The sequence below is a fragment of the Morone saxatilis genome, unplaced genomic scaffold, assembly GCF_004916995.1.
Source record: "Morone saxatilis isolate NCDOM2014 unplaced genomic scaffold, NCSU_SB_2.0 Contig6, whole genome shotgun sequence".
Classification (NCBI taxonomy): Eukaryota; Metazoa; Chordata; class Actinopteri; family Moronidae; genus Morone; species Morone saxatilis.
In genome coordinates, this window is record NW_023340206.1 from 8,587,737 (window position 1) to 8,611,306 (window position 23,570).

The 23,570-nt window shown below is 42.7% G+C and overlaps 1 protein-coding gene across 1 annotated transcript in view; it reads right to left on the reverse strand.

Moving 5' to 3' along the window:
- LOC118339671 (protein unc-80 homolog) overlaps positions 1 to 22,736 on the reverse strand; it is a gene marked incomplete in the record, with an annotated part of 42,360 nt that extends 19,624 nt beyond the window's left edge. The window contains 27 exon segments of the mRNA XM_035677371.1: positions 31 to 240; positions 350 to 527; positions 732 to 865; positions 1,409 to 1,544; positions 1,642 to 1,854; positions 1,951 to 2,123; positions 3,944 to 4,097; positions 4,270 to 4,376; positions 5,886 to 6,094; positions 6,316 to 6,414; positions 7,775 to 7,938; positions 9,183 to 9,331; positions 11,319 to 11,466; positions 11,932 to 12,063; positions 12,169 to 12,510; positions 12,818 to 13,086; positions 14,251 to 14,391; positions 14,964 to 15,180; positions 15,405 to 15,539; positions 15,802 to 16,075; positions 19,373 to 19,521; positions 19,807 to 19,871; positions 19,972 to 20,095; positions 20,577 to 20,917; positions 21,450 to 21,606; positions 21,954 to 22,002; positions 22,526 to 22,736. Of these exon segments, the coding sequence (XP_035533264.1) occupies positions 31 to 240; positions 350 to 527; positions 732 to 865; positions 1,409 to 1,544; positions 1,642 to 1,854; positions 1,951 to 2,123; positions 3,944 to 4,097; positions 4,270 to 4,376; positions 5,886 to 6,094; positions 6,316 to 6,414; positions 7,775 to 7,938; positions 9,183 to 9,331; positions 11,319 to 11,466; positions 11,932 to 12,063; positions 12,169 to 12,510; positions 12,818 to 13,086; positions 14,251 to 14,391; positions 14,964 to 15,180; positions 15,405 to 15,539; positions 15,802 to 16,075; positions 19,373 to 19,521; positions 19,807 to 19,871; positions 19,972 to 20,095; positions 20,577 to 20,917; positions 21,450 to 21,606; positions 21,954 to 22,002; positions 22,526 to 22,617 (4,561 nt within the window).
- Between the last annotated feature and the right edge of the window lie 834 nt (positions 22,737 to 23,570).

Sequence of the window (23,570 nt, forward strand, 5' to 3'; positions counted from 1 at the left end):
GAATGTGTGAAACAAAATAATATGTCTTGCCTATGTCAGTAACAGTATCCCTGCTGTGTGTTTGTGATAGGAGCCCTTCTTCGTTCTCCGATTCAGAGTCCTGCCGTGATAGCTTCGTGCTCTTGAGGCTCCCCGCCCTGCGTATGGAAGACAGGGAACCCCCTTTCTTTATACGGAAACTGCGAGCCCCTTTGATCTGAAGCAGCCGTGAGCCTCCGATACGAATCTTACGGATGGGTGCTGGAGAAGAGGGAAGTGGGGGGACATCATCTAAATTATTTATAATATTAATAAGAAGACAGGAACATGATAAACCAAATGGCCTAGTCTGTACGACACCAGATCTAACCTTGAGCTTCCTGTGTCTTCTTGTCATCGCACGTGGTGTCAGATTTCAGTGTATGGCTGCTGCTGTTGAGTGAGTCGTGTCCGTCCTCGTCATCAAGGATGCCCGCAAAGCTGATCTTTCTCTCATAGCGGTGGCGGCCTAGCTCTGGGTCCAGACGCAGGCGGCAGCTGTCCAGATCCTACAGGTATTTTAAGTTTCCGGGAAATTTGACATTGCATATTATTGATACAAACACATATTTAATGTCTTATTGCTTTTAGTATGTACTTATGCAATGACCAAACTTCCTCAGAGAAGCTTTAAATTTTATCAGTTTTAATGACTAGCAAAAGCTGGACAATACAGACACTGAATGCACATATTTTTTGATTTGACTACTGACCACGAGTGGTTCAGTGCGTGGGCGTGGTAGGCACGGAAAGGTTTCTCGTAGGAAAGTGGTGATTTCCAACAGCAGCTGGCAGGCAGCCATCTTGAGAGCAAAGGGGCAGCCACATTTTGTAGGGTTGACTGTATCTTTGGGGTGAGAATTGATATTTAAATAAAAATCATTAAAACGTTTTTGTGTTGTCAACATATAGAAGATGTACAAAACAAGTTAAAACAATGATGTATTAGTAAAACAGATTTAAAAAGTAAAACATTATTGACCTTGAAAGTTAATTCTTGACCGTGGAAATTGTTGACATGGTGACTCAAGGTCCATTTACTAGCTTTTTCCATAGCTTTCAACCGCATCTTGGTCTTCCTGAACATACTACTAAATACTACATACTACTAGTACTATTATAGCTAACACAATCTACTGAGGAAGACCCTTAGAAGTGGCTGAACATACCAGAAAGAGGTAGTAAGTGACCTTGAGTTTTTTTTGTCTAAGAAACTTAAAAAACAAAATCTAAAACACATTTGTGCAAAATCTTAAATTAGTTTAGAAGGAACTGAGAAATAATTTTTAATTGAATATAGATTTATCTGTAAAAGACTAATATTTTTTAAAGCCATAACGACAAAACTTGTTCTGTTAACAAGTATGCGCTAAACACTCTTCTTACTCACTGTCATCTAAATAATCTTCTTCCTCGTCTTCTTTTCTCATTCTCCGTTTGGTCTCTTCATCAAAAATGTAACCCAGGATATTTGCAGGACTTTCGCTGTCAGAGTGACAGAGTTCGCTGAGCCTTGTGCCGATTGCCTTAGTGGGTAAAACACATGATAACACTTAATGAAGTCATATTTTAAATTGATGGATGAATAGCAGATCAGAGAAATTTTAGAAATCTTTAACTCACATCTCCCCACTGGCAGAAATGTTTGGCAGCGTTCCACTGGAGTTTTTGGTTTCTTTTGTTGCCCACAACAGGGGATCGGCCCCTGGACAGGCCTCTCTTGGTTATATTTACGTGGTGGCCCTTCATCCACTCTGGCCAGTTGCCACGGTTGCAGCGGTGGACAAATCGTGCGCATTCGAGGAAGAGAGAGGCCCGGGCCACTACTGGAGCTTCCTGGAAGAACCAGAAAGTACAGTTGTTTTAATAAAACAGCCTAAGGGGATGTGTTCACACGGATGCAAAATGGAAGGATTAGAATCTAAAACATACCAGGTCCAGAGCGGCAGCGAGGATGGAGGCGTCAGGTATGGTTCCCGGTTCGCAGCAATTCAGGAGGAACTGAAAGCGTTTCATGCCCTGTCGAATGGCGCCCAAATTCACCACATTCTTGTTCTTCATGGCCTCCTGGCTGGCTGCTAGACGCTCTTGAAAACCATGGGGTCCTGAAGGAGAGTATGATCAGAAGAACAAGAAAGGAGAAGAGAAGAGAGTATAACAGAACAAATGAAGGGATCTTTTTATAATTTAATTTTGGGTTTAATCGTTGGCAAAGTAAAGACTGCACTGAAGATTACATGTAGACATTGCATGAAGCAACATCACAATCCAGGACATTTAAGAAAAAGCACTGAAATGAAGCTGAGTGAGAGATGGACACACAGCCATCAGCTGTGGTTACACTTGGATTCTCAATTGACTATGTGATCTCAGGGACACAAAAAACGCTTACGTGTTCACGAGAAGTGAAAAAAAAAATATGCAGACCATTTTCAGGTCTTTTATACAATATATTTTTTTATAATGGGTTCTAATAAATCACTTTAAAGTGACAAGTGTAACCACAGCAGTACAGAAGAAAGCTGTATGTGAATCATTCTGTTTGATCACCTCACTGAAACTCAGGCGTCGGAAAATACCACCAGACATCACCACAGAAGAGACGGAGAGAGCACCGACAGCATCATGCTTGAGATAGCACAGCTCTACAGTAGAAAGATGGTTTAATAGACATGAACTTTTCCCACACACCTCCTTTCCTCTCTTTCCATCGTTAAGTAGAAGAAAGAGAAAGGGGTTCAGCGTTGAAGGGAACAGGACGTGCATAGTTGGAAATGTAGAGTTGGTAATACACAGTTGAAGAGTGTTCTTCGAGACTTTTTCATTGTAATGCCAAAATCCGCTGCTCTTTAGAAAGAAAAAAACGTACAATCTCATTCCATTTGTGACGTACTAGTCTACTGCTAATGAAGATTTCAACACATCTGAATGTCTGGCATTGTGATCTTCTTTAACTAGCAATAAAGTAATTGTGCAATTTTTGTTTCATTGCACAAGTCAGTGTAAAACACTGCTAACCCGCTAGCCGGCACGGGAGCAAAAAGTGACTCCCCCAAATTAGTTTGGTTATAATTTAAGAAAATGCTCCAAGTAAGCATAATATTTTATAAAATATTTATTTAAAAAAAGATTTTTACACCATTGCCTTCCACAAGATGGGGCTTCAAGATTCAGCGCCTCAGACTAGGAAGTTGCCCACTTTAACTGGTTGGTAATCCAGCCTTGTAAATTTTGTTTGTGTAGTATTTTGTGTTTTCCAAAACAAACAGCACATAAGTAAAAATGTCTGGCAATGATTTATTATTTAACAGATACTGCAGCCAAAAGTAGCAATTATGGCGTAATGGCATGTTGAATTTTCAAGATTTGCTTGAGCCATTTGGCTTAAAGACATCATTTTTGAAGCGAGTGGAATGGGACTGCAAGTAGAAAAACAACTGATATGTCTCCTGGTGAGTTACGGTGTGCTAAAATCTCATGTAACAGTAGCACAAGTAGAGAATGCTAGCATTATCTAAAATTATCCCCTAAGCTACCTGTCATAGTAGACCAAGTGATGCTGCAGCAGTTAAATGTATTGAATATTGAATCTTGCTTTAAAGTGCTACAACTGCATTGTCTTACATGAACTTTTTTGGAAGCTACAGATCGTGCCAATCATTCAGAAAAGTGCATTTTCACAAATTAGACACTGATGGGTTGAAAATAATACATTCAGGCTAACGGAGTGTAGCAGGCAGCTATCCGGCGGAGCTGACATAAAGAACTGGCAGAAGAGAACAGACCACGACTTGCGAGGCGAGACAAGACACGACACCACACCACACGGACAAACAAGAGGCAAGAGCAGGAAGAGAGAGAGAAATAAACAAAGGACGATGGGGTGTGGGTGATCAAGGGGCACCCCGGGGTGGGGGAGGTCTACCATCTTTCTCTTCTGTGTGGTGAAGCTTGGATGGATTCCTCCGGCCAGACCTCCATTTACCGAGCCGCTTGAAGAAATTCTCCTCCTCGTCCCTGGCGTACTCTGGCCCCACCGCGCCCCCCTCTGACAGCTTCACCGCACTGGTGAACTTGACCTAAGACACACGGACACACACACACATACAAAACAAAGCCATGTTTAGACAGAGAGGCCGATCAAATCAAATACTGAAATGTTAGTTTTTATGATTATGTTAATGATAATGTGAGCTGTATGGGTGTGGGTGTGGCTGACTGCAACACACTAGTATGTTAGTATCCCCTGACCTTTGAACTCTGCCGTATAAAGGAGAGTCGATCCACTGAGCTGATATCGAGCAGGTCCTCAACACCGTCAGTCAGTCCAGAAAGAGAGGAACGCTTCAGCCAGTTGCCTAGATACATGTGGATAGAAAAAAATGCACATAAACAACCAACACCACAGAATAACAGGAAGCCACAAATTTACTGTACACACTCGGTTATGAAGGCAAGTGCACATGCACACACACAAGGATTGAGTAGGGGAAGCATTCCCGCATTGTTATTGAACACATACGTTCAGGGTATTTAAAGTCACAAAGATTCACAGACTGAGGTTCATTCAAAAATGATACAAAAGGTACAAAACTAACTTGTGTCACTTTTTATTAGACGACTTGAACAAAAAGACCCTTGTCGAGTGGTATTTGCAAATACACTTATAGTAAATTAGCTTTACCTGGAGTTTAGCGAGCTGTTAAATAACTATTTAGATATGTGGAATAAAAAGTGAATTACTAAAATATTGGTTTGACATGTTTCATTGAATTTGACATAGTGGCCGAACTGTGTAATTACAGCACTGGCTCAAAAATACTTTTTCCCATAAGGTTACATTATGAAAGAAGCGACTGTACAACAGTGAATAACAATTTTGAACTTCACAACCCCCTCCAAACAGCTAGCTTTCACTTGATAGAACTCAGCTGTGTTATTAGCTGTAAATGTGTCTGCCTTTGTAGGCCAGTATGTGCCAGAGAGAAAAGTCTTGTTTCCTGCAGCACCCTTCATCCATCTAATACAATTTGCAAATACAATTTGACCCAGGTCTGGAACACTGTGCACATCGGGAGAGATGACCAACACAAACAGACGTGACACAAATACTGTATGAAGATGGCTCCACATCCACATACGTAAGACAGAGAGAGTGAGTGGTAGGCGAACAGTCCCACGGCATGCTAAGGCACAAGAAGGAACACAAAACAGACCAAAGAGATGAAGTGACTTGGCCTTGCGGCAGGCAGTGTTCCGATGTTAGACAAACAAAACATGTTAGAGTGAATTTCAAGGCGATAGCTGGGACAGCAAATGCAGTAAGGGATGGTCATGAAAATACATACTGTGACCAGATCTAATATAAAAAAGAATGATTTGGTAGCTTTGTTAGACAATGAAATCAGTCAATATTAGACACTCTTAACTTTTCAAGTGGGTTTGCATTCATATCACTTGTTAGGTGAAAACAAATCTACGCTGAAACTGACACATACAACAGTTTTAAAATTTTGATCTTACACTATAGAATTTGGTATAATTGACATTTTGCTGGATTTTGCCAGAGCCCAAAAAATGACTTACCACCTATGACCAAAATATATATATATTTTTTTTATTGCAGTCCTGATCTTGGTCTCTTCTGAAAGCTAACTCAAATTTATAATAACGAAAATGTACAGTAATACTAAAACAAATTAACAGAAGCACAAACATTGATAGAAATTTACTTTTTTTCTTTTCTTTTATATGCACACTTGTTACAAAATAAACAACTGTCGTTGCAGTGAAAGAAAGCATTGACAGGCTTTGTGCTTTCAGACCTGTGTCAAATCAGAGGTAGACTGCATAATAAGTGCTCTTACCTATCGGCAGCTTCAGCTTCTTGCGAAGCGAAATGCGGCGCGATCTGGAACGGGAGCGCCGGTCAGTGGTGGTGCCGGAGTGGGCAGTAGTGCACTCGGACGTGTCCTGCTCTGATTGGCTGCTGGTGTCACTGGCGGCACTCTGCGACTTGAACATCTTCCTCCAAAAATCCTTCCTGCCCAGCAGAGCACCTGGGATCTGTTCATCACTGGCGGTGCAGAGAGGGAATGCAGTCGGATTTGATTATTTATACAAGGATGACGACTTGAAGTTTTTACAGTTGGTATATCTTTCAGTGTGAATTCAACGTGACCTGTTAAAGGGGCAGAGGGGAGCAATAGGAAGAGTTTTAAACGTTTTTAAGCAGAGAAATGGCAGCTGGGCACGACAGATGGTGCTATATGGAGATGCTGTGAGGTGGACACTCACTGTTCGGGTGTCTGGGGGGGTCTACTGGAGATGTAGCTGCGACACTCATCTGCAGCACTGGACACCTGACCCTTCTCCCCGGACACACCCGCCTCGGACCTGCGAGCGCACACACACACACCCACCCAACACACAGACACCAACTGAACTCTCCGGATGCATTGAAGCATACCCATGTGATCCTTCCATTGAAACTTTAGATGTTTAGTATCTAAAAGTATTTGCCTGTTTGATATCGACCAATAATTTTAAACAATTCTATAATATCCTAAAGAATTTATAACATGTAAGTAATGTAATTTTGCCGTTGTTACACTTTATTCATCCCTGTAAGAGAAAATCTGCTTTCCGCACTGCATTGGCTACTTGTCATATATACTTACTACCATATACTTTTATATAAATTTCTGTCATATCTTGTCATCATATTGCAGGTTTACAATATTAGTAAATCTTTTGCAGTAAAAGTATAGAAAAGGAAAATGTGCAGAAAAACAAACATAGTAGTAGTGCCATTTTATAATTGTCAGTTTCATAGCTGCAGTGCTTTAACACGAAGTATAAAATCACCTGAACTAACTCAAGAAAGAGGTACATTTCTGTATAATCAGGCCTAACACCTGACATGCATGTCTTTTGGGGGAGGAAACTGAAGCCCCTACAGGAAACACAAGCCTTATGTGTAGTGTTTGCGTGTTTAGCCATGGGGCCACCATGCTGCCCACTGCAAATCTTGCAATCATGTTTGGTGCCTGGTGAACTGTAATGTTATGATTCAAAGGTAGTCCGTCCGAGGCAGGTTTGTTTTAAGTGTCTCATCTTTATTCAGTTCAGTTAACCAGACCAAACAGCTGTGTTTTGTGTGTAAGCCACTGCACATAACTGGACAGTAAGCTCTTCGGACAAATCAACTGTGACTATCAAGTCACATCTTATTTTAGTGGACTTGGAAGACTAGAGGACCTGGATGCAGCACACTGGGCATTCTCCACAAAAGGCAACTCTGTCTTAATCACATGACCTTGTAGTCTAGAAGCAAAATATGAGCAATGGTTATTTAAACTTATTCAAACTTAGATTTAAGATAATATAAAATCATAGATAGCTGTCATGGGACTTCCATTTCCTGTTTGGTGGTCACATGATGAGACAAAAATAGTGCAGGTGCCTCCTGGCAGCACTGCCCAGTATGCTACATCATTTTGTAAGTAAGAACATCGAATCAGTCACTCAAGCAAGAAAAACAGATGCAGACAGGACAGAAAAAAACATAAAGAAATAAAAACAGCCAGCAGTGATGAGAAGCATAACTCTGATTTGTCAGAAAGGAAGAAAGGAAGACCTTACGCGACCAATCACTGGGAGTAGATGAGAAATATTTTGCTACCACTTAATAAGGGGAAGGGTTTTTGGGCCATGATGTAATTGAGACCACTTCCCACCGCTGATTGGCCAGTACCTCCTGTGTCCGGGCTGTTTGGTCTCCTCCTTTTCTTCCGGTTTCTTAGTGGCGGTAACCTTCTCTGCGCTGTCCAGGAGTGCGCTCAGCGCCACCCTGCGGAACACGTTTCCATGTGCTTCCTTAATGAACTGCACCAGCTGGCGGATGTCACAGTACAGGCCCTGGGAAGGAGGAGGGTGGCAAACAAGTGAGAGCGAGGGATGTGTGAGTCGAATGGTGTGCGAATGAGAGAGTGTGTCAGAAGAATAAGAAGAAGACACAAAGGAAACTGACTACTTAGAGCTAAAATCAGGCTGATATTACATTGCAGTTAGCATCAAACAGTGTGTATGTTTGCACATGCATTTATGCATAAAGAGGTGGTGTATATGAGCACGCTTGTTTGTTCAGACACCAGGTCCAGCTTGTGAGTGGGTGGCCTCTGATTCTGTGCCATAATAAAGCCTGTCTTGAAAAGTGTGTCATCTACCGCCAACGTACACAAGTCATGCCAGGCTTGAGGCTTTTGATGCACCATGTACGTGGTACCTAAGTGCTCTTAGAGAGTTGATTCACACAGATTTAACAGGAAAGAATGCACCATTTGCTAAATTAGATTAGATTCCAATTATGTGAAAGAGTATGTGCTATTGAAATAAAATTACCTGACGTTATGTTGCTTGCTAACACTGCGTTAAAGTGTTAAAAGCCAAAAATCTAAATCAAGACTGCTGTTTTATTTGCTTTATTACACTTGCACTCTGAACTGCTAACTGCTCTGAAACTGTAAACCTTTTCTATTATATTTTGTGTATTTTTTAGCTTATTCTTTATTATGTTTTAAGCGTTCTACTACATTTCTTTGCCTTTTGTAAAGCACTTTGAATTGCCTCTTTGTTTGAATGATACTGTACAAATGAGCTTGCCTTGGTAAGGATACAAGGATTTAGGTATTTGACGAAACACTACAAGACCAGTCATTATGTGAGATACATAAAGAGAAGTTATTATTATTTTGTGTAAGGTAAGACTGTCTCACAGAGAAACTGCCAAGCAATTCAAAGGACCTTTGAGAACTCCGGCATATGTTCTAGAAAAAAACTGAAATGATCTCACGTTAATGTCTTTTTACTCACAGAATGATATCAAGTACACTTAATGTCCAATTCATCACATATGACAAGGCATTAATTAACAAAGGCAGCATAAGTGATTGTTCTTCAGCCTCAGTAGAAAAATTAGCCATTAATAATTCAACTACAACATCGCGCAAAAAAGTCTGCATCTAATGGGAGTACAACCGATATGTGAAACGCAGACCGAATATCTGAAGTACACCAATTGAGAGAGTCACAGAGTCTGGAAATTAAAAAACAGACACAGACAGAGAGAGGCAGATGAACAGTTGATTTCACACACCACTCACCAGGTTCTCGGGGCTGTGCAGCTCATGTGTGGTGGAGGCGCAGCGGGTGATGAGGGACTTGAACATGCATCCCACCACCACTGCCTCCATATTCTGCGCCACAGACTTGTTGTCCCCGGTGGTGAAGTTGTTCCCGAAGCCCGCCTTGTCTGGAAGCAACAGGGAGGCGGGAGAGACCACGGATCACACAGGGGGTGGTTTAGTCAGCGGGGGGAAAACGTTATTGAGAGCTGACCCACTTGAGTATAAAACATGGAGCCCATACAATAGGGAGGAAAGGGTGGGGGTGGGCAAAGTAAAAGGGTCCATAAAGCATATGGGGGAGAAGCAAACTGAAAAGGATTTTGGGTAGGGAATAAGGAATACATGCAAGTGACTAAGGCCTGCTATAAAAACATACAGTAAGGGGCTTATTCTCTTGGTCCAGTAAGATGAAACTTATCTATGCAATAATGTCTATGCAAAAAATAAATACCAGATTTAATCATACAAGTCTAAATTTGATTGGAGTTGCAGGCGAGTTTTGTCACTTTTGGAGAGAGTGAGGGGTGCAGCAATGGAAGCGGTGCCTAGGGAAGGGTCTGATCGGGTGAGTATATTCATCTTATTGCTAATATTATTGGCTGTTATTAATCATGTGTATCTACCGATGTTTCTTTTTTTCGCCCTCCTGGACCTCTCACCTGCACTGCCGTACTCTGCAAGAGAAAAGAGGCGGGGCACAAGTTGATTGACATCAGGCCAGCACAGACATGTACGCTGTGTCAGAAAGGACGTGGCACCCCCACCTCCGGAAGGAGGTGAACTCGAGACGCACACGCACAGATTACCACGCGCAAACATAACACACACACACACATACACGTACACCAAAAAACTAAACAAGGTGCCCTGTTCACTTTCAGATTTAAAACACTCATCGGTTCAGTAACTTGCCAATTGCACAGTATTGTAGTGACCGTGTGCAAAACTGAATTGGCATGTACAATGTGTCTCAATGCTCAGCAATAAAGCCACTGATTGAGCAGAGATGCAATGGGGTAAAGCTTTGGATTGGCAAGTGTACAGAATGGATGAGTGAGTAAGGAAGGTAGGATTTCAGCTCATTGAAGTGGATGAAGAAAAAGATGGAAGCAGGAGGAGGAGGACAAAAAGGGACACAGACAAGCGGAGACAAGTGGTAGGAGGAAGGGAAAAACATATATAAACAGAGATAGCACTGGAATGCAAAGTCGAAGTGCGGGGTGAGACAGCGGTAGTGCAATTCAGCTTTGTCAACCACACTAGAATTATTTTATTATTAATTGTTGAAAAATGTTAACTCTTTATTTTATACTTCTCTATGTTGTAGCACCCACATTAGACCTTCGAGTGGTGTATTTGAATGAATTATAATTCTTTAATAAACATAACAGAGCTTGCTTGAGTGTAAACATCTGAGCAGTAGTGCTGAAACGATTAGTCAATTAATTGCCAACTATTTTGAAAATGTTATATTTGAGGCCATTTCTGAAAAACAAATGGCAAACATTCACTGCTTCCAGCTTCTTGAATGTGAAGGTCTGCTACTTTTCTCTATTTGGTGTCACTGTAATTAAATATCTTTGTATTTTGGGTTGTTGTCAAAACAATAAATTGGATTAGACATTACATTTGAGTTTGAGAAATCGCGATGGCCATTACTAGCCAGTGTGGCTCTAGGCACAGCAAAGTAAGCTGATTGGTCGGCCCACCGCTGTGGTTCAGACTGAAATATCTCAAAAACATGTAAGCACTGTTATCGTGAGCATGTTAGCTGACTTTTGCATCTACTTCAAAACCTTGCTGTGCCTGGAAGCACAGCCTACCAGAGCTAATCTTGTTTACTTTTTCTGACATGTTGCAGAATTAATCACTTCATCCAAAACATAATTTTCAGATTAATGGGAAATAAAAAATAATTGTTAATCGCAGCCTACTGCACAGAATATTGACTTTTTGCAGCATCAGTCCTAAACTGAATGGTTTCAGGACTTAAAAACCAGCGTCGGTCAAACCCTGATGCACCCTATTTGTGCATTTGCTACCAGCGCATACGTATAATTTTTGTGTGTCAAGATCTTCATCTGGTCCCACTCACTCACACCACATACTTACTGTCAGTAATGGGCTCCATGCAGAAGCCCAGCAGCGCATGCAGGAAGTCCACAATATTATTGAGAGAGTCTTTGTTGACGTACTCGCGCATTGTCTGTCGAAACTGCACCTTGTCCAGCTTGTAAAGGCTGGTCAGGCAGTTCTGGGCCTTAAAGGAGAGAATTGGAAGATGATATATTAGGAAAGAAGTCGCTGTGCATTATGAAATATTGACATGAATCAATGTTTTTGAAGCTGGCCTGCTCTGTTTTAAAAATAAGTCAGGTAGTAATAAAGTGGTTTTCTTTGGAGGATGTGCTATTTTCATCACTTTTCATTGATTCTCGTGAAAGATATCAGCTTTCTAGCATTTTATGTCTCCTATCCAACTTAATCTGATAATAAAAAATATTGATCAGCATTGAAATAGAACTGCAGCTGCGGCTCACTAAAGTTAGAAACTCCCTTGCAGGATTAGTTTCAATTTCATGAAACCTTTAGCACACCAAAGGAGCAATATGGTTAATAATTAATAGAAAATGAATAAATGTCAGGCATCACAAAACTGTGCTGATTTGTGAAAACTGCACACACATCAGAGGAGGGTCATTTAAGGCAGAAAGAAGAGTCTGACCTGCATCCTGAGGCGGTCTCCAGACAGTCCGCGGTGTCCCTCGCCACAGCCGTAGGCACAGCCCAGCGACTTGACTATCTTTATCAGCATGGTCAGAGCCAGGCGGTGGGTGCTGAAGCCAGAGCCCTCTCCCTGTTCATGGTGAAGGACACAAACATGAACACACAGTTTTAGGTAGATATATTTAGATGTTTGTAACCGCTACGACCCACTTCCAAAAATACAGTAGGACCACACCTTTTTATCATTATCCTTGTTATTCTTCACATCATCCTTGCTCCCCTGCCCACTCCCTCCACCACTGCCGCCTCCTCCTCCACCTCCGCCTCCATCTCCCCCTCCACCTGCTCCTGCGCCCGGGACTGCCCCGCCTCCCTGGGCGCCTCCCCCGTGGCCCTGGCCCCCTGCGTCTTTTGCTCGTGCCTCCTGGTTCTCCTTGTTGTCGGGCTTGGACAGTTTCTTGCCCATGCCGGGCACCACGCCCAGCTGCAGCAGGCAGTCGATGATGTTGAGGGCCACATCGCAGATCCTGGAGCTGATGTCGTGGCTGAGGACAGCATAGAGAGCCCGCAAGACTGCCTAAAATACAAGAGGGAGGAAGAAAAGGAGAGAAATTGTTTAAAAACATCATAAGTTGCCAAACAACATGAAGAGGACAAAGATGAAAAGGGACTGTTGTATTAATCTACAAAAGAAAGCAGCAAATTCGTCATTTTCTACAATTTGGAGGACCAAGACTGGGAAAATAGAGCATGAGATACAGTTTAGATTCCCACCGGGGTCATTGTTGTTTTAGCAGAGCAGCAGAAGGCTAATAACATCCATTAACCGTATTTTCCCACAGGGATCATTCACTTTAGGTTTCATTGAAAGACCGAACGCTCACAGTGAGGTCCAGCATGCCGTTCTTCAGCACAAAGTTATTGGTCCCCTCAATGTTCTCCCCTTCCTCCAGACAGGAGTAGTTGATGCAGGAGTCGGTGAAGCTGCGTGGCAGGTTGGCGCAGGCCAGAGGCTCCACAGGGATCTCAGGGACAGCGACGGGGTTGCAGAGCTTCTTCATGTGTTCGGTAAAGAAATCGGCGTAGCCAACATTGAAGGATGCCACCGTGGTGTTGAATGCCGCCATCGTAATGGTGGAGATCTGAGATCGAACTGTGGGTGGCAGAGAGGAAAGTACAGTCAAAAATGTGGTCATGTTTTGTGATTACAAAAGGGCAAACACGACCTCAAAGTTATTGATTTAATAACTTAATTTAAGGCTTAATGTAAGTGCCTAGTGTGCTTATCTTGCTCATAAAGGAAAACTCGAGGAGGTATAAAATTCAATTTAAGAAAACATTAGTTAATATAGAGGTGTGTGTGTGAGGGGTATAAAATTATTTAGAGTGGCACTAGAAGAAAACAAGAGCTCAGTTTTTACTTGGTGTAAAGAGAAAATTCAGAAACTACTCATGGCAGCTTGTCCTCCTTATTTCTAAATGATATGATCAATAATAACTACAAAGCTATTATTAAAAGTTCTGTAAATTAACCTTTTTCAATGTATCCAGCATGTGTTCTTTAAATCTTTATTCTATCCTACTTATCATGTATGTATCATGTCAAAATCAGTTCTATCTAGTATCCAGTATCTTTTGTTCTCAAAAAAACCTAATAGTACAAATACTACTGTAGCACTATTCCCAAGACAAATTTCCCCTCTGGGACAATAAAGTTTATTCTACTCTATATTCTATTCTATATTGTGCAGTGTGGAGCAGAGTCTAAAGCCAACACAGTTATTTGTATGTAAATTAGCATTGTCACAGGAATATTACTGTTATATAATCCTGTCCTATTTCTGTTCAGCTCAGCAAGCCTCAGTGGAGTCAGCAGCGTCTGGCGTTTGTTGTAGCTGATGGATTGTAATATGATTGTAGTTTTCATTTGTACATTTTCATAGTCTTAGAGTCTGCCAGCCTCTCTTGGAACTGCACAGACCATTTTCCATCATCTTCGTATTGACCTTAATCACTGCTGTATGCTGACTTGATTTTTTTGTTCCTTATGAAAAATTGCTTTTTTCTGTATTCATGGTTTACTTCACCTAGCACTACCATATGATATCATTCAGATTGAGTGAATCAATGTTCTTTGGATTTGTCAGTTAACAACACGAACAGATTGCAGAATGCATGTGTTTAAGAAACTCCTAATCCTGTATTATTTAGAAATTATGCAGCACTGAATTGGTTCTTTTCTTGGTCACAACTTGCTCAGACCTGGTCATGATCTTAAGAAGAAGAACTCTGGACCACAGCTCAGCCTTCTCCTTACCCTCTTTGACGGTGTTATCACTGTGGCTGTTGGAGTGGTCGGGCATGTCTCTGAGCAGAGAGTGGTGGGAATGAGAGTGCTTGGCACTCAGGCTGTCGGCGTCTGCAGCTGTGTCGGTGCTGCCCCTCCGTGTGAATTTGCCTGGAAAAATGCAACGGATAAATTTATCTGGTTGGACTAAACACACATGCACATACAGATCCAAACACACGATAAAATGCCAAAAAAGACCTGGACAGAGGCTGTTTTTGTCCTACTAAAACTTTAAAATATACTGTGTTAAAGCTTCAATCGCAGGTTAAAATAGCGGATTACATATGTCATATTTATGATAGCTGTTTTAAAAGTTCCCTATTTTTACCTGCATGTTTTGGGCATTTTTAGAACATTTCTTCCTGTGAATAGAGATCATTTCAAGCAGCAGCTAAGCTAACTGGATATATAACAGTACTTTTCGTGAAAAGGAGGCACTAACTCTGAATAATAAAAAATAAAAAATGGCTTTACGCCTAGAGCAAATTTTAATCACACTTCTCATTGAGAGCTAATAAGGAATACCAATGTTAATGAACTGACCTAATTCACTAGCTGACAGCCAGATCCAGACAGAACTGTCTGACTCACCAAATGGGAGCTTAGGGGAGAGGAAGCAAGACTGCGAACTAGTGACATGCAATCTATTCTCATTATGAACACTGAGCACTCTCGCCTACCCATGATGGTGGCCTGCCAGCCTCCGCGGTCCAGAGCCCGCCGATCATCACCAAGGCCGGAGAAGCTCCCAAAGGAGAAGGTGCTGCGGGTGGGCGAGACGTCCAGGTGATCCTCGTGGAGCAGGAAAGGAACCCCCATGCGGCGCTGGCGCTTTTTTCCCGTGTGATGGAAGGGGATGGAGGTCTTTCTCTCACGGTCCTCACGCCGGTTCTTAAACTGAAATATAAAGTTCAACTCCAACATCGACTAAACATGAGCTTAACACACTGTGTTGGGCAATAGTCAGGGGCCAGTCCCAAAATTAAATCAGAAAAGTAATGAATTATGCATGTTTTGTGCTTGTGAACTAGCTGCCTTACTTGTCCTAATCCATTAGATAATGCTTATCTACATAGGATTTTAATAATATGAGAATGCTAGCATGGATTTCTGGCTCTGACCTTCTTGAAGATGTTCATGCCCAGGTCAGAGGCGAGGTCGGGGACTGCCTGTCGACGCAGGTTGGTCAGAGAAACCTTCGCAAATGTCTCTGTGCTAAGAGATTTCCCCTCTTCGTTGCATTTCAGACTCATGTCCTGCAAAACACAGCAGAGGATACAGATGACGCAATAGTCAGTACAGCATGAACATGTGATTAAAAAAATATATTGGATAGGGCAGCTGAAGATTGACAGGAAAGGAGGGAGAAAGAGGGAATGAGATGCAGAAAAAAGGGCCACAGATCGGATTCAAACCCATATCCGCTGCAGCATGGATTTAGCCTTGGTACATGGGGCACCAGCTCAACCAGGTGAGATAGGGCACTCCACAATTCCCCCTTTGTCCTCCTGCTATTACCTGAGTCTTGTGGGTGTTGACCAGTGATGGTGTGGCAGCCACCATGGAGCTGCTGCGCGGCCGTGGCAGAGGCGTGACCAAGGGTTCCGGGGCATGCTCAGGTCTCTCCTCCAGGATCTGCCTCAGGCGCTGCAGGTAGAACATCAAGGCCCAGTGTACACCCTCCTCTGTCCAGTGTGGCTGCAGGAGGCAGCGCAGCACTGCCACGTCAAAGTAGGTGGCGTAGCGTGCTCGTTGTGCTAGGGAGGTTGGCAGGCCAGCAGGGGCTGATGTCCTTGAAGAAGAGGGTAGAGACAAGGATGTTTGTAATGGTTTAGCTAATTTGCATCAAAAACCTCACCCTGTCTTTACTGAGACCTAACACTAACTCAGTCGAAAAGGAACACAGAAACTTAACTACTTATTTAACTAACAAAAGTAATCCAGCTGATTGTTGTCTGTATATGTATTATCATATATATATATATATACACATATGATAATACTATACTATAATTATTATGTATTAGTTTTTTTTTTGTTCTATTTATAGATTTATAGATTGTTTTGTTTTGTCTGAAATGTCCCCACCTGGATTGAATCTATGTTTTTGTAGTGACTGTCTATGTTTTTGATTTTGTGTATACGTGTGTATATGTTGTTTTATGGCCAACCAAACCAAGCAGATGTATAAAAGTGGTAGAAGAGTAAAAACAATTCAGATGTAGGGCTGAGAGTAGCAGATATAGAAATCAAAATGCATGCAGAAATTGTGAAAAGGGCAATTAAGAGATACTGAAAGGAAGTGAAATTATTCAAAACTGACAAACAGTTGAATCATAAGATAATGTCAATGAGCAACATTTTGAGCCCTTCTAATACTGTCAAACAACTAACTACATACACAACAATTACAATGTGTCACAGCCTCTCCTGTTGTATTAGCCTGTCATCAACTCTCGCCACACTGCTTCATTAATAATGCATCAAAGGAGGATGGTAAACAAGGGCAGAGCCCCCCTCTAGCATCATTGGGAGAGCAGTGGGGAGAGAGGGAGCCTAAGCCTACGTGAGTCCACTATAAATAAGCTGGAATGAAGGTCAGCGGTTGGTGAGCTACAGAGCGTATAGAGCGCCGCACACTGTGGAGAAACATATTGATACCATGAGAGAGGGAGAGAGAGACAGAGGACGGCATTTAATCTTGGCCAATGTAATAAATGGAGCAGGAAGGGATGGTCGATATCTACATGAATCACTTTGAGAGCGGACAGCAGAGGGAGGCTGTATCATGTTTCACCGTCTAGCCAACACACACACACACACACACACTGCCTACTGCTGTTGTGTCAGGTTGCCATGGAGACCGAGTGACGACAGCCACCCCGGGCCCTCCGAGAGGCAGCGGCCCAGCCCCCTGACTCCATGCGGTAAGAGAGATGCAGCAGCCAGCGGTTGCCATGGAAACTGCCTCAGCATCAGCAGTGCTCGCGATGCGGTGCCACAGGATGAGTAAGCTGCATTAATCACAGGACCTTATGGCGGAAATGATTTTATCTAGGCAGCACGGTATCGAGGTGTGAGTACAAGAGGATGAGATGCAAATATAACCTCTGTTTTGGGGCCTCTGAGATCATGGAGAAGTAGAAAAGATTTGAATTCAGAGGATATTTTGAGAGCATTAAATAAATTCCTTCTTACAGTTAAATCCCCTTCAAATGTCAAAATTCTCTCTTGCTGTATATCTAACTTACATTCAGCTAACTTTCCTCCCTTATCCAGCTTTTCAGACACACAACAGCTTCAAATTCCCACCACCAACACTTACAGAAAGCAATTAATCTGTGTGTGTGCTGCAAAACAATAGGGCTAAATCTCTCCCTTCGTGCATTACCACGTGACTGCTCAAAAACCCTTTGGTGTTTCAGTGTATGAGGATATAACTAGCTTGGGGGAGGGGGACTGGGGCTTATTTTGATATGCAGTCAGTTGCTGGCTGTCAGAGAGATCACGGAAAGCATTGGAGTGACTTGTTTGCTTGTCAGAGCGAGTTGAGATGAGCAATGGATGGCTTATCAACCTCTCTACGCCTTCTCCTACATCACTTGCCATTCTCAGCCCACTGGTTGGGTGATTCAAGATGATGACAGTCCAGGCATGATAAACTTAACAACGGAAAACACCCACATAGGATTTGCAGAATGCAAATGTTTTGACATGTTTATCTGGGGAACCTATTTGTGTCATAATCATGCAGTTTCACCAAATTCAAACCAGGAATCATGTTTTAAAAACACTGGAACTATTCGAGCTCTTATATGTCTGAATAATACATCCTTTTTTTATGATATTCTTTGCACGATTTTGTATAACCAAAACTTTTGTTAGAAAAACCAGACTCTCGATATAGTGAGTTACCGTTGCTGCCAAACTAGTCAAACCTACCTTGTCTGTGCCAAAGCGAGCACAGATTGAGCTTTAGTCTGGCAGCGAAGGCAGAACAACACCAGACTTGCCGTTGGCAGACCAAATCAAGCCAGGCCATGTCATGCCAGGCCAGGGACACTGCCAGCATTAGACATGTAGCACATTACTTCAGCATAATTACCCTGGTTTTGTGGGCAAATGTCAGATGGGTCTAATGCTCAAGCAAGACAAGGCTCTGTCTGTGTGTGTGTGTATGTGCTGACTGAGGAGACAGCACTGCTTAGAGCAACACATTACACAGGGGAAGGAGGAGCTATTCATATACGCTAGCTAGTGGAGCGAGCTGTGCCGTGCAGTGTGTTCGACAGACGCCGCCGCAGGGATAAATGTTTAGCCATCAACAAGATGATGGCACCAGCCCTGTGTCAGCGCGGGTCACTTACAAATCACTGCACTTCTGCACTGCTTCAACCCACAACCGCCTTATTGGGTTCATCACAGAAAGATTATACATTTATGGGAGCTTTTGTGAAAGCAGTGAAATCATATCTTGATCATTATGAATCTTCACAAATGATTAACATATGGTTTTCACTGCATGATTTACCCACTTAAGACGATAAAGAACAAGGCCTGTTCATGTTGCATGAGACAACATCTACGTGTCTCATACACCTATGTTAAAAATGGATGTCGTTATGGTAATGCACATTGGTGTTGCAGTACAAAGCAGGTCTCGTCGGTCCTTTTCTATAGAAACTGTGAGCTCTAAACCTGACGGGATTTGTTTTGAATCCCTACAGTAAAGGATTACAGGTTGCCACAAAGGGCAAGCTATTTCTAAGCCATTGCAGCACTTTTGTACAAACGCTTTTTTACTCTTAAGTGAGTATATGATAACAAATCAAATAAATAATAATAATAATAATTAAGTTTTCCCTCGTCATTCCGACCAAAGATAAAATGTACCAAAAATGTGAGCACACACAAAGAAGATGATGAATGAAAAGTGTCACTTGGGTTTATCGTGGTCTTTGCATTTACACTAGTTATGACACCTTTACCCATTTGAATGGGCATGACGCTTGAATGTAACTCCCAAATCCAAAAATCAATGACCAAATGCTACTCATCTCACTGCTTTGTGAGCTTAAATTCCACTCACTTTTTCTTGGAAGGGCCTTTGACTGGTGGGGGTTGTTGGGAAGGGCCACCTTTCTCAACCGAGTTACCACGACGACAGCTCTGCTCTCCAGCTGAGGGGGAGGAGGAATCTGATTGGGCCGCTTCGCAAACCACCTGGAAGCCCTGTGGCTGGGAAAGAGAGATGGACAGATACTGTAGATGGATAGATAAACAGGTAGAAAGACAGGCAGACAGTCCCTGACAATAAAGGCTCTGAGGTTGGAGTGAGGTTTTTGTCATGACCCCGGCTAACTAACCACGCTAATGCTCCCACATGGCTGGTGCTAATGAATATTAGCAGCCAGCCTCAGGGGGATGCTGAAACGGGGAGGGAAAGAAACCTCTTGCCTGAACGCATTCAATCAACATGGGAGGCAAAATCTGACAAGAACTGAGCGAATAACGCTCACTCACCATGGGACCCGGGTTGCCAGATCCACAGGGGCTACACTGGTTGTTGACTGGGGAGTTTCTCTTTGCTGTTGAGACAAGCATAGCAGATTACATGTCTTAATTATGAACAAATAAACAAATAAATGGATTAACTCTCATAAGGGATTTATATGGCTGTTTTTTCACCTGTCACAATGTTTCTGACGGGTTTGATGAGTGCAGTAAAGGCAGGAATGTCAGGCTGCCGGTGCTCCCACATTGGCTGCCATATTACAAGACCGCTGGCCAATCGGAAGGTCAGGTCCGACTCCTAAAAAAGCAGTGATATATTTAGAATTTATAGAGGAAGCAATTTTAGCCCTCCTTCTTAACTATCCAATCATCATCCAATCAACGCATGAAGCAACTTGTAAGATGTACCTTAAATGCTATGATATTATCATGTTGTTAGAAGTGTAATGCTATTATGACATGATCAAATACAGAAATGTATTTTTGGAAAACACAGTGCAATCCCAAGAGTACTGTAACATGACCCTTGTAAACACAGATCAATAGCCATATGGCAACCCCGAGTATGTGTGTGTGTGTTTGATATGGGAAAGTCAGGATACTAATACTTTTAGAATGAAGCTGAATGAAACTGTGGCTAAAAAACTTTCAAAAATTACAAATATACACAATATCCCTGAGGAAGTGATTTTTTGTACGATAGAAAATACTAAAACTGCACAGCAACAATAGGTAGTATTGACCCCATCAATTCCAAGACTGTATCACCGGGTACAGACCTTTATCCGATGAATAAGCGGCGCAAACAGGAACACAAACAGCTCCACGGTGGCCATGCTCTTGTGAAACAGCTTGGTGCGAGCATGCTCATCCTCCTCCAGCAAGGAACCGCTGTGCTGGGGCCCCGACCCTCCTAGGGCAGAGCCGGAGCAAGAGCCAGGAGCCCCCGGGGATGATCCCTGGTTCCCCACAGGCTGGAGGAAGGCACTGCTGCTGCTACCTGCGGACCAGCCGTGGCCCAGGCTGGGCTCATGGTTGCACTCCTGGGCAGCATCCAGCAGCATCCAGTGCAGTGTGTGGAGCAGCTTGGTCTCAGCCACACCCAGCTTATCCTGGTGGCCTGTCGGAGGTCAAAGTTCAGGGGTTAAGTGCTAAGTGAGGTGATTTATGGACAGAATAAAGCTACTGTTCAGTTCAGTTAAAGGATTGCAGGATTCTGTGAGGGTTATTTATGGTCAACTATATCTTAGACCTCAATAAAATATCATTTTTTGTGACTTTGTGAAGACCTGGAATTTTGCCCATGACCCAACAGTAATAATATAAAAACATCTTAATCCACAATGAAATAGACTAAGGTAAATATTTGTTCTCAGTATCAATGCTTGCATGTATAGATTTCAGTGCAGTCACAATATATGCATTTAGGGGCTGACATAACCCAGAAAAATAATAGATTTCATTCAAATAAACATGTTAATTATTTTGTTCTCTGTTGCGGATAATCCAGAACTGCGATGTGCTGTGAGGTCAGGCTGTTCTGTAACTGTCCTGTGACTGAAAGAACATCAGTTTTGTGTTTTGTTGAATGAGGATAACCTGGATAAGGCTGTCAGCTCAATGCCTAAAGCGCTGGTAATATGTGTCCTCACCCAGCTTGTTCCTGTTAGACAGCAGGATGGAGGTGCAGTGGAGTACATGAGGCAGGGCTGCTTGGACGAGTTCCCAGCGGGAGATGCTCTGGATGGCCTCTGACAGGGCCGGCGACAGCCCGTGGAGCTTATTCTCCACCAGCACCCGTTCAAAGGACTGGGGAGGCAGCCAGAGAGAAGGAGAAAAGAGACATCAGCCAGGGACTAAAGCCTCTTTCTTTGACTATCTAAATGTCCCACATGGCCCCAAGCAAGGCAATGCCTGTGGGAGAGACAGTGGCAGCTCTGTTTGGATCCAAAGGGATCTAGAGAAACGTCATTATGGATATGAGTTTCCAAAGGTCTGGCTCCTGGGTAATAGGAGGAAGCAAGGGGAAAACTAATTTGCTAAATGTGAAATCAAGAGCCCACTAGATTTGCAGGTGCATTAAGGTGAAAACAGATTACCGGGAAGTGAGTGATTATTTTTCCTCATCACGCACATGGCATTACGAAATAACTTACCACACAAGATGCTTCATACTGTTTCCCCAACTTTGGACGCAGAAATGCACTGAAACATATAAGAAACACGCTTAGAGGAGACTGATTATAAAAAATGATAAATGTAGGTTACACTCTTAAATCTCCAGTGTCAAATCGTAAGATATTCTGTCCATGACATTATGTACAAGCATAAGCAGTCATTTCACCGCAGCTAAAACACACCGCGTATTTATTTAGCCCACTTTCGATATAAATTCGCCTTACAGGTGTGACATCATACAATCTGCACCCGTCTCCATTCACAGTTAACGTTTATAGAAAAACATGCAGCCTACCTTCCTCCATTTAAAACATTCAATGAAACCAGTGGACCTGGCAGGTTACCCATACACGGCTTGAATTGTAAGAAGGCAATACATGAATTTTGAAGCCTATTAGGATAGAAATGCGGGCTCCTTTTCATGTGTCAGCCAGTGACTTTGACAAAGCTGCTGTCAAATCCTGGATCCTCCTTATTTTCGACAGTGAATGGCAAACACCTGTTATCAATTGCCACTGAAGCAAACACACACACACACAGGCGCACTAACCTGGTTTGCCTCCACAGGAAGGTCTGGATGGGGAACGGTATTCCTTTCCCGCACTCCGGCTCGTTCTCGTCCAGGCTTTTCCTCTTCACCATTTTGGCCAGACCTGTCGCCTGTGTGCGACCACCGGGACGCGCGGCGGGCTGCTGGCTCTGCCCAGGTGACCAGCGAGCTTCCCTCACGACATGATTGGGTTCATCCTGCGTAAAATGGCTGCAAGTGTCGGTCGGTCGGCGGCAATAGAGAGAGAGAGAGAAGGAGAAGTCGCTCTGATTTCAGCACCTCCCTCGCCGGACAGCTACAGTTGATCGGCGTGCTAATTTATCGGCTGCGGAGCTTAAAGACGCAGTGTGCAGCCTGGCCAGATGTTTTTCTCTGTCAACCCTCTCTGCCTTGTGCACCATTATTGGTAAAAGGGCTCCGAAACGCTGCCTGTGACTGAAACACAAACTGCTAAAACGCGCGTTGAATTGCATCCGGATGATGCGTTCACATGATGAGAGTATCCGCCATTTGACCATCAACAGGTTGTTTAACCACCCAAGTATTCGCATCCTTTAGCACACACCACAATATTGCATTACACAATAAAGGTGCTGCATTCAAAATTTAAAAAGTACAGCTACTATGTATTATCAGCAAAGTGTAATACCACTACATATTACTGGGTATTATAATCTATAGTAATGCATCATGTTTTATAATCTGAACATTTATGTAAAATCTGAACTTGCAAAGTCAATATGACAATTCAATGTATTTAGGTAAAAGGTGCAATGTTTTGCTTAAAACTGTTGAATTAGTAGAATTATAGAGTTGCAGAAAAGGAAATACAAGCAGCTTAACTGTTCTTAAATACTTAAAGGCGAGATCCAGCGATTTAATTTCTATAAAATTGGGATGGGAATGGTCAAAATTCCCACGATTCAACAGGATGGCATGTTAATTTCTGACTTTTAGTTCCTAGTATAGGTTCTAATGTATGATACAAAATGCATCCTACAATTCCTACAATTCACCTGGATTGCATGTGTCCTTAGACCCTACA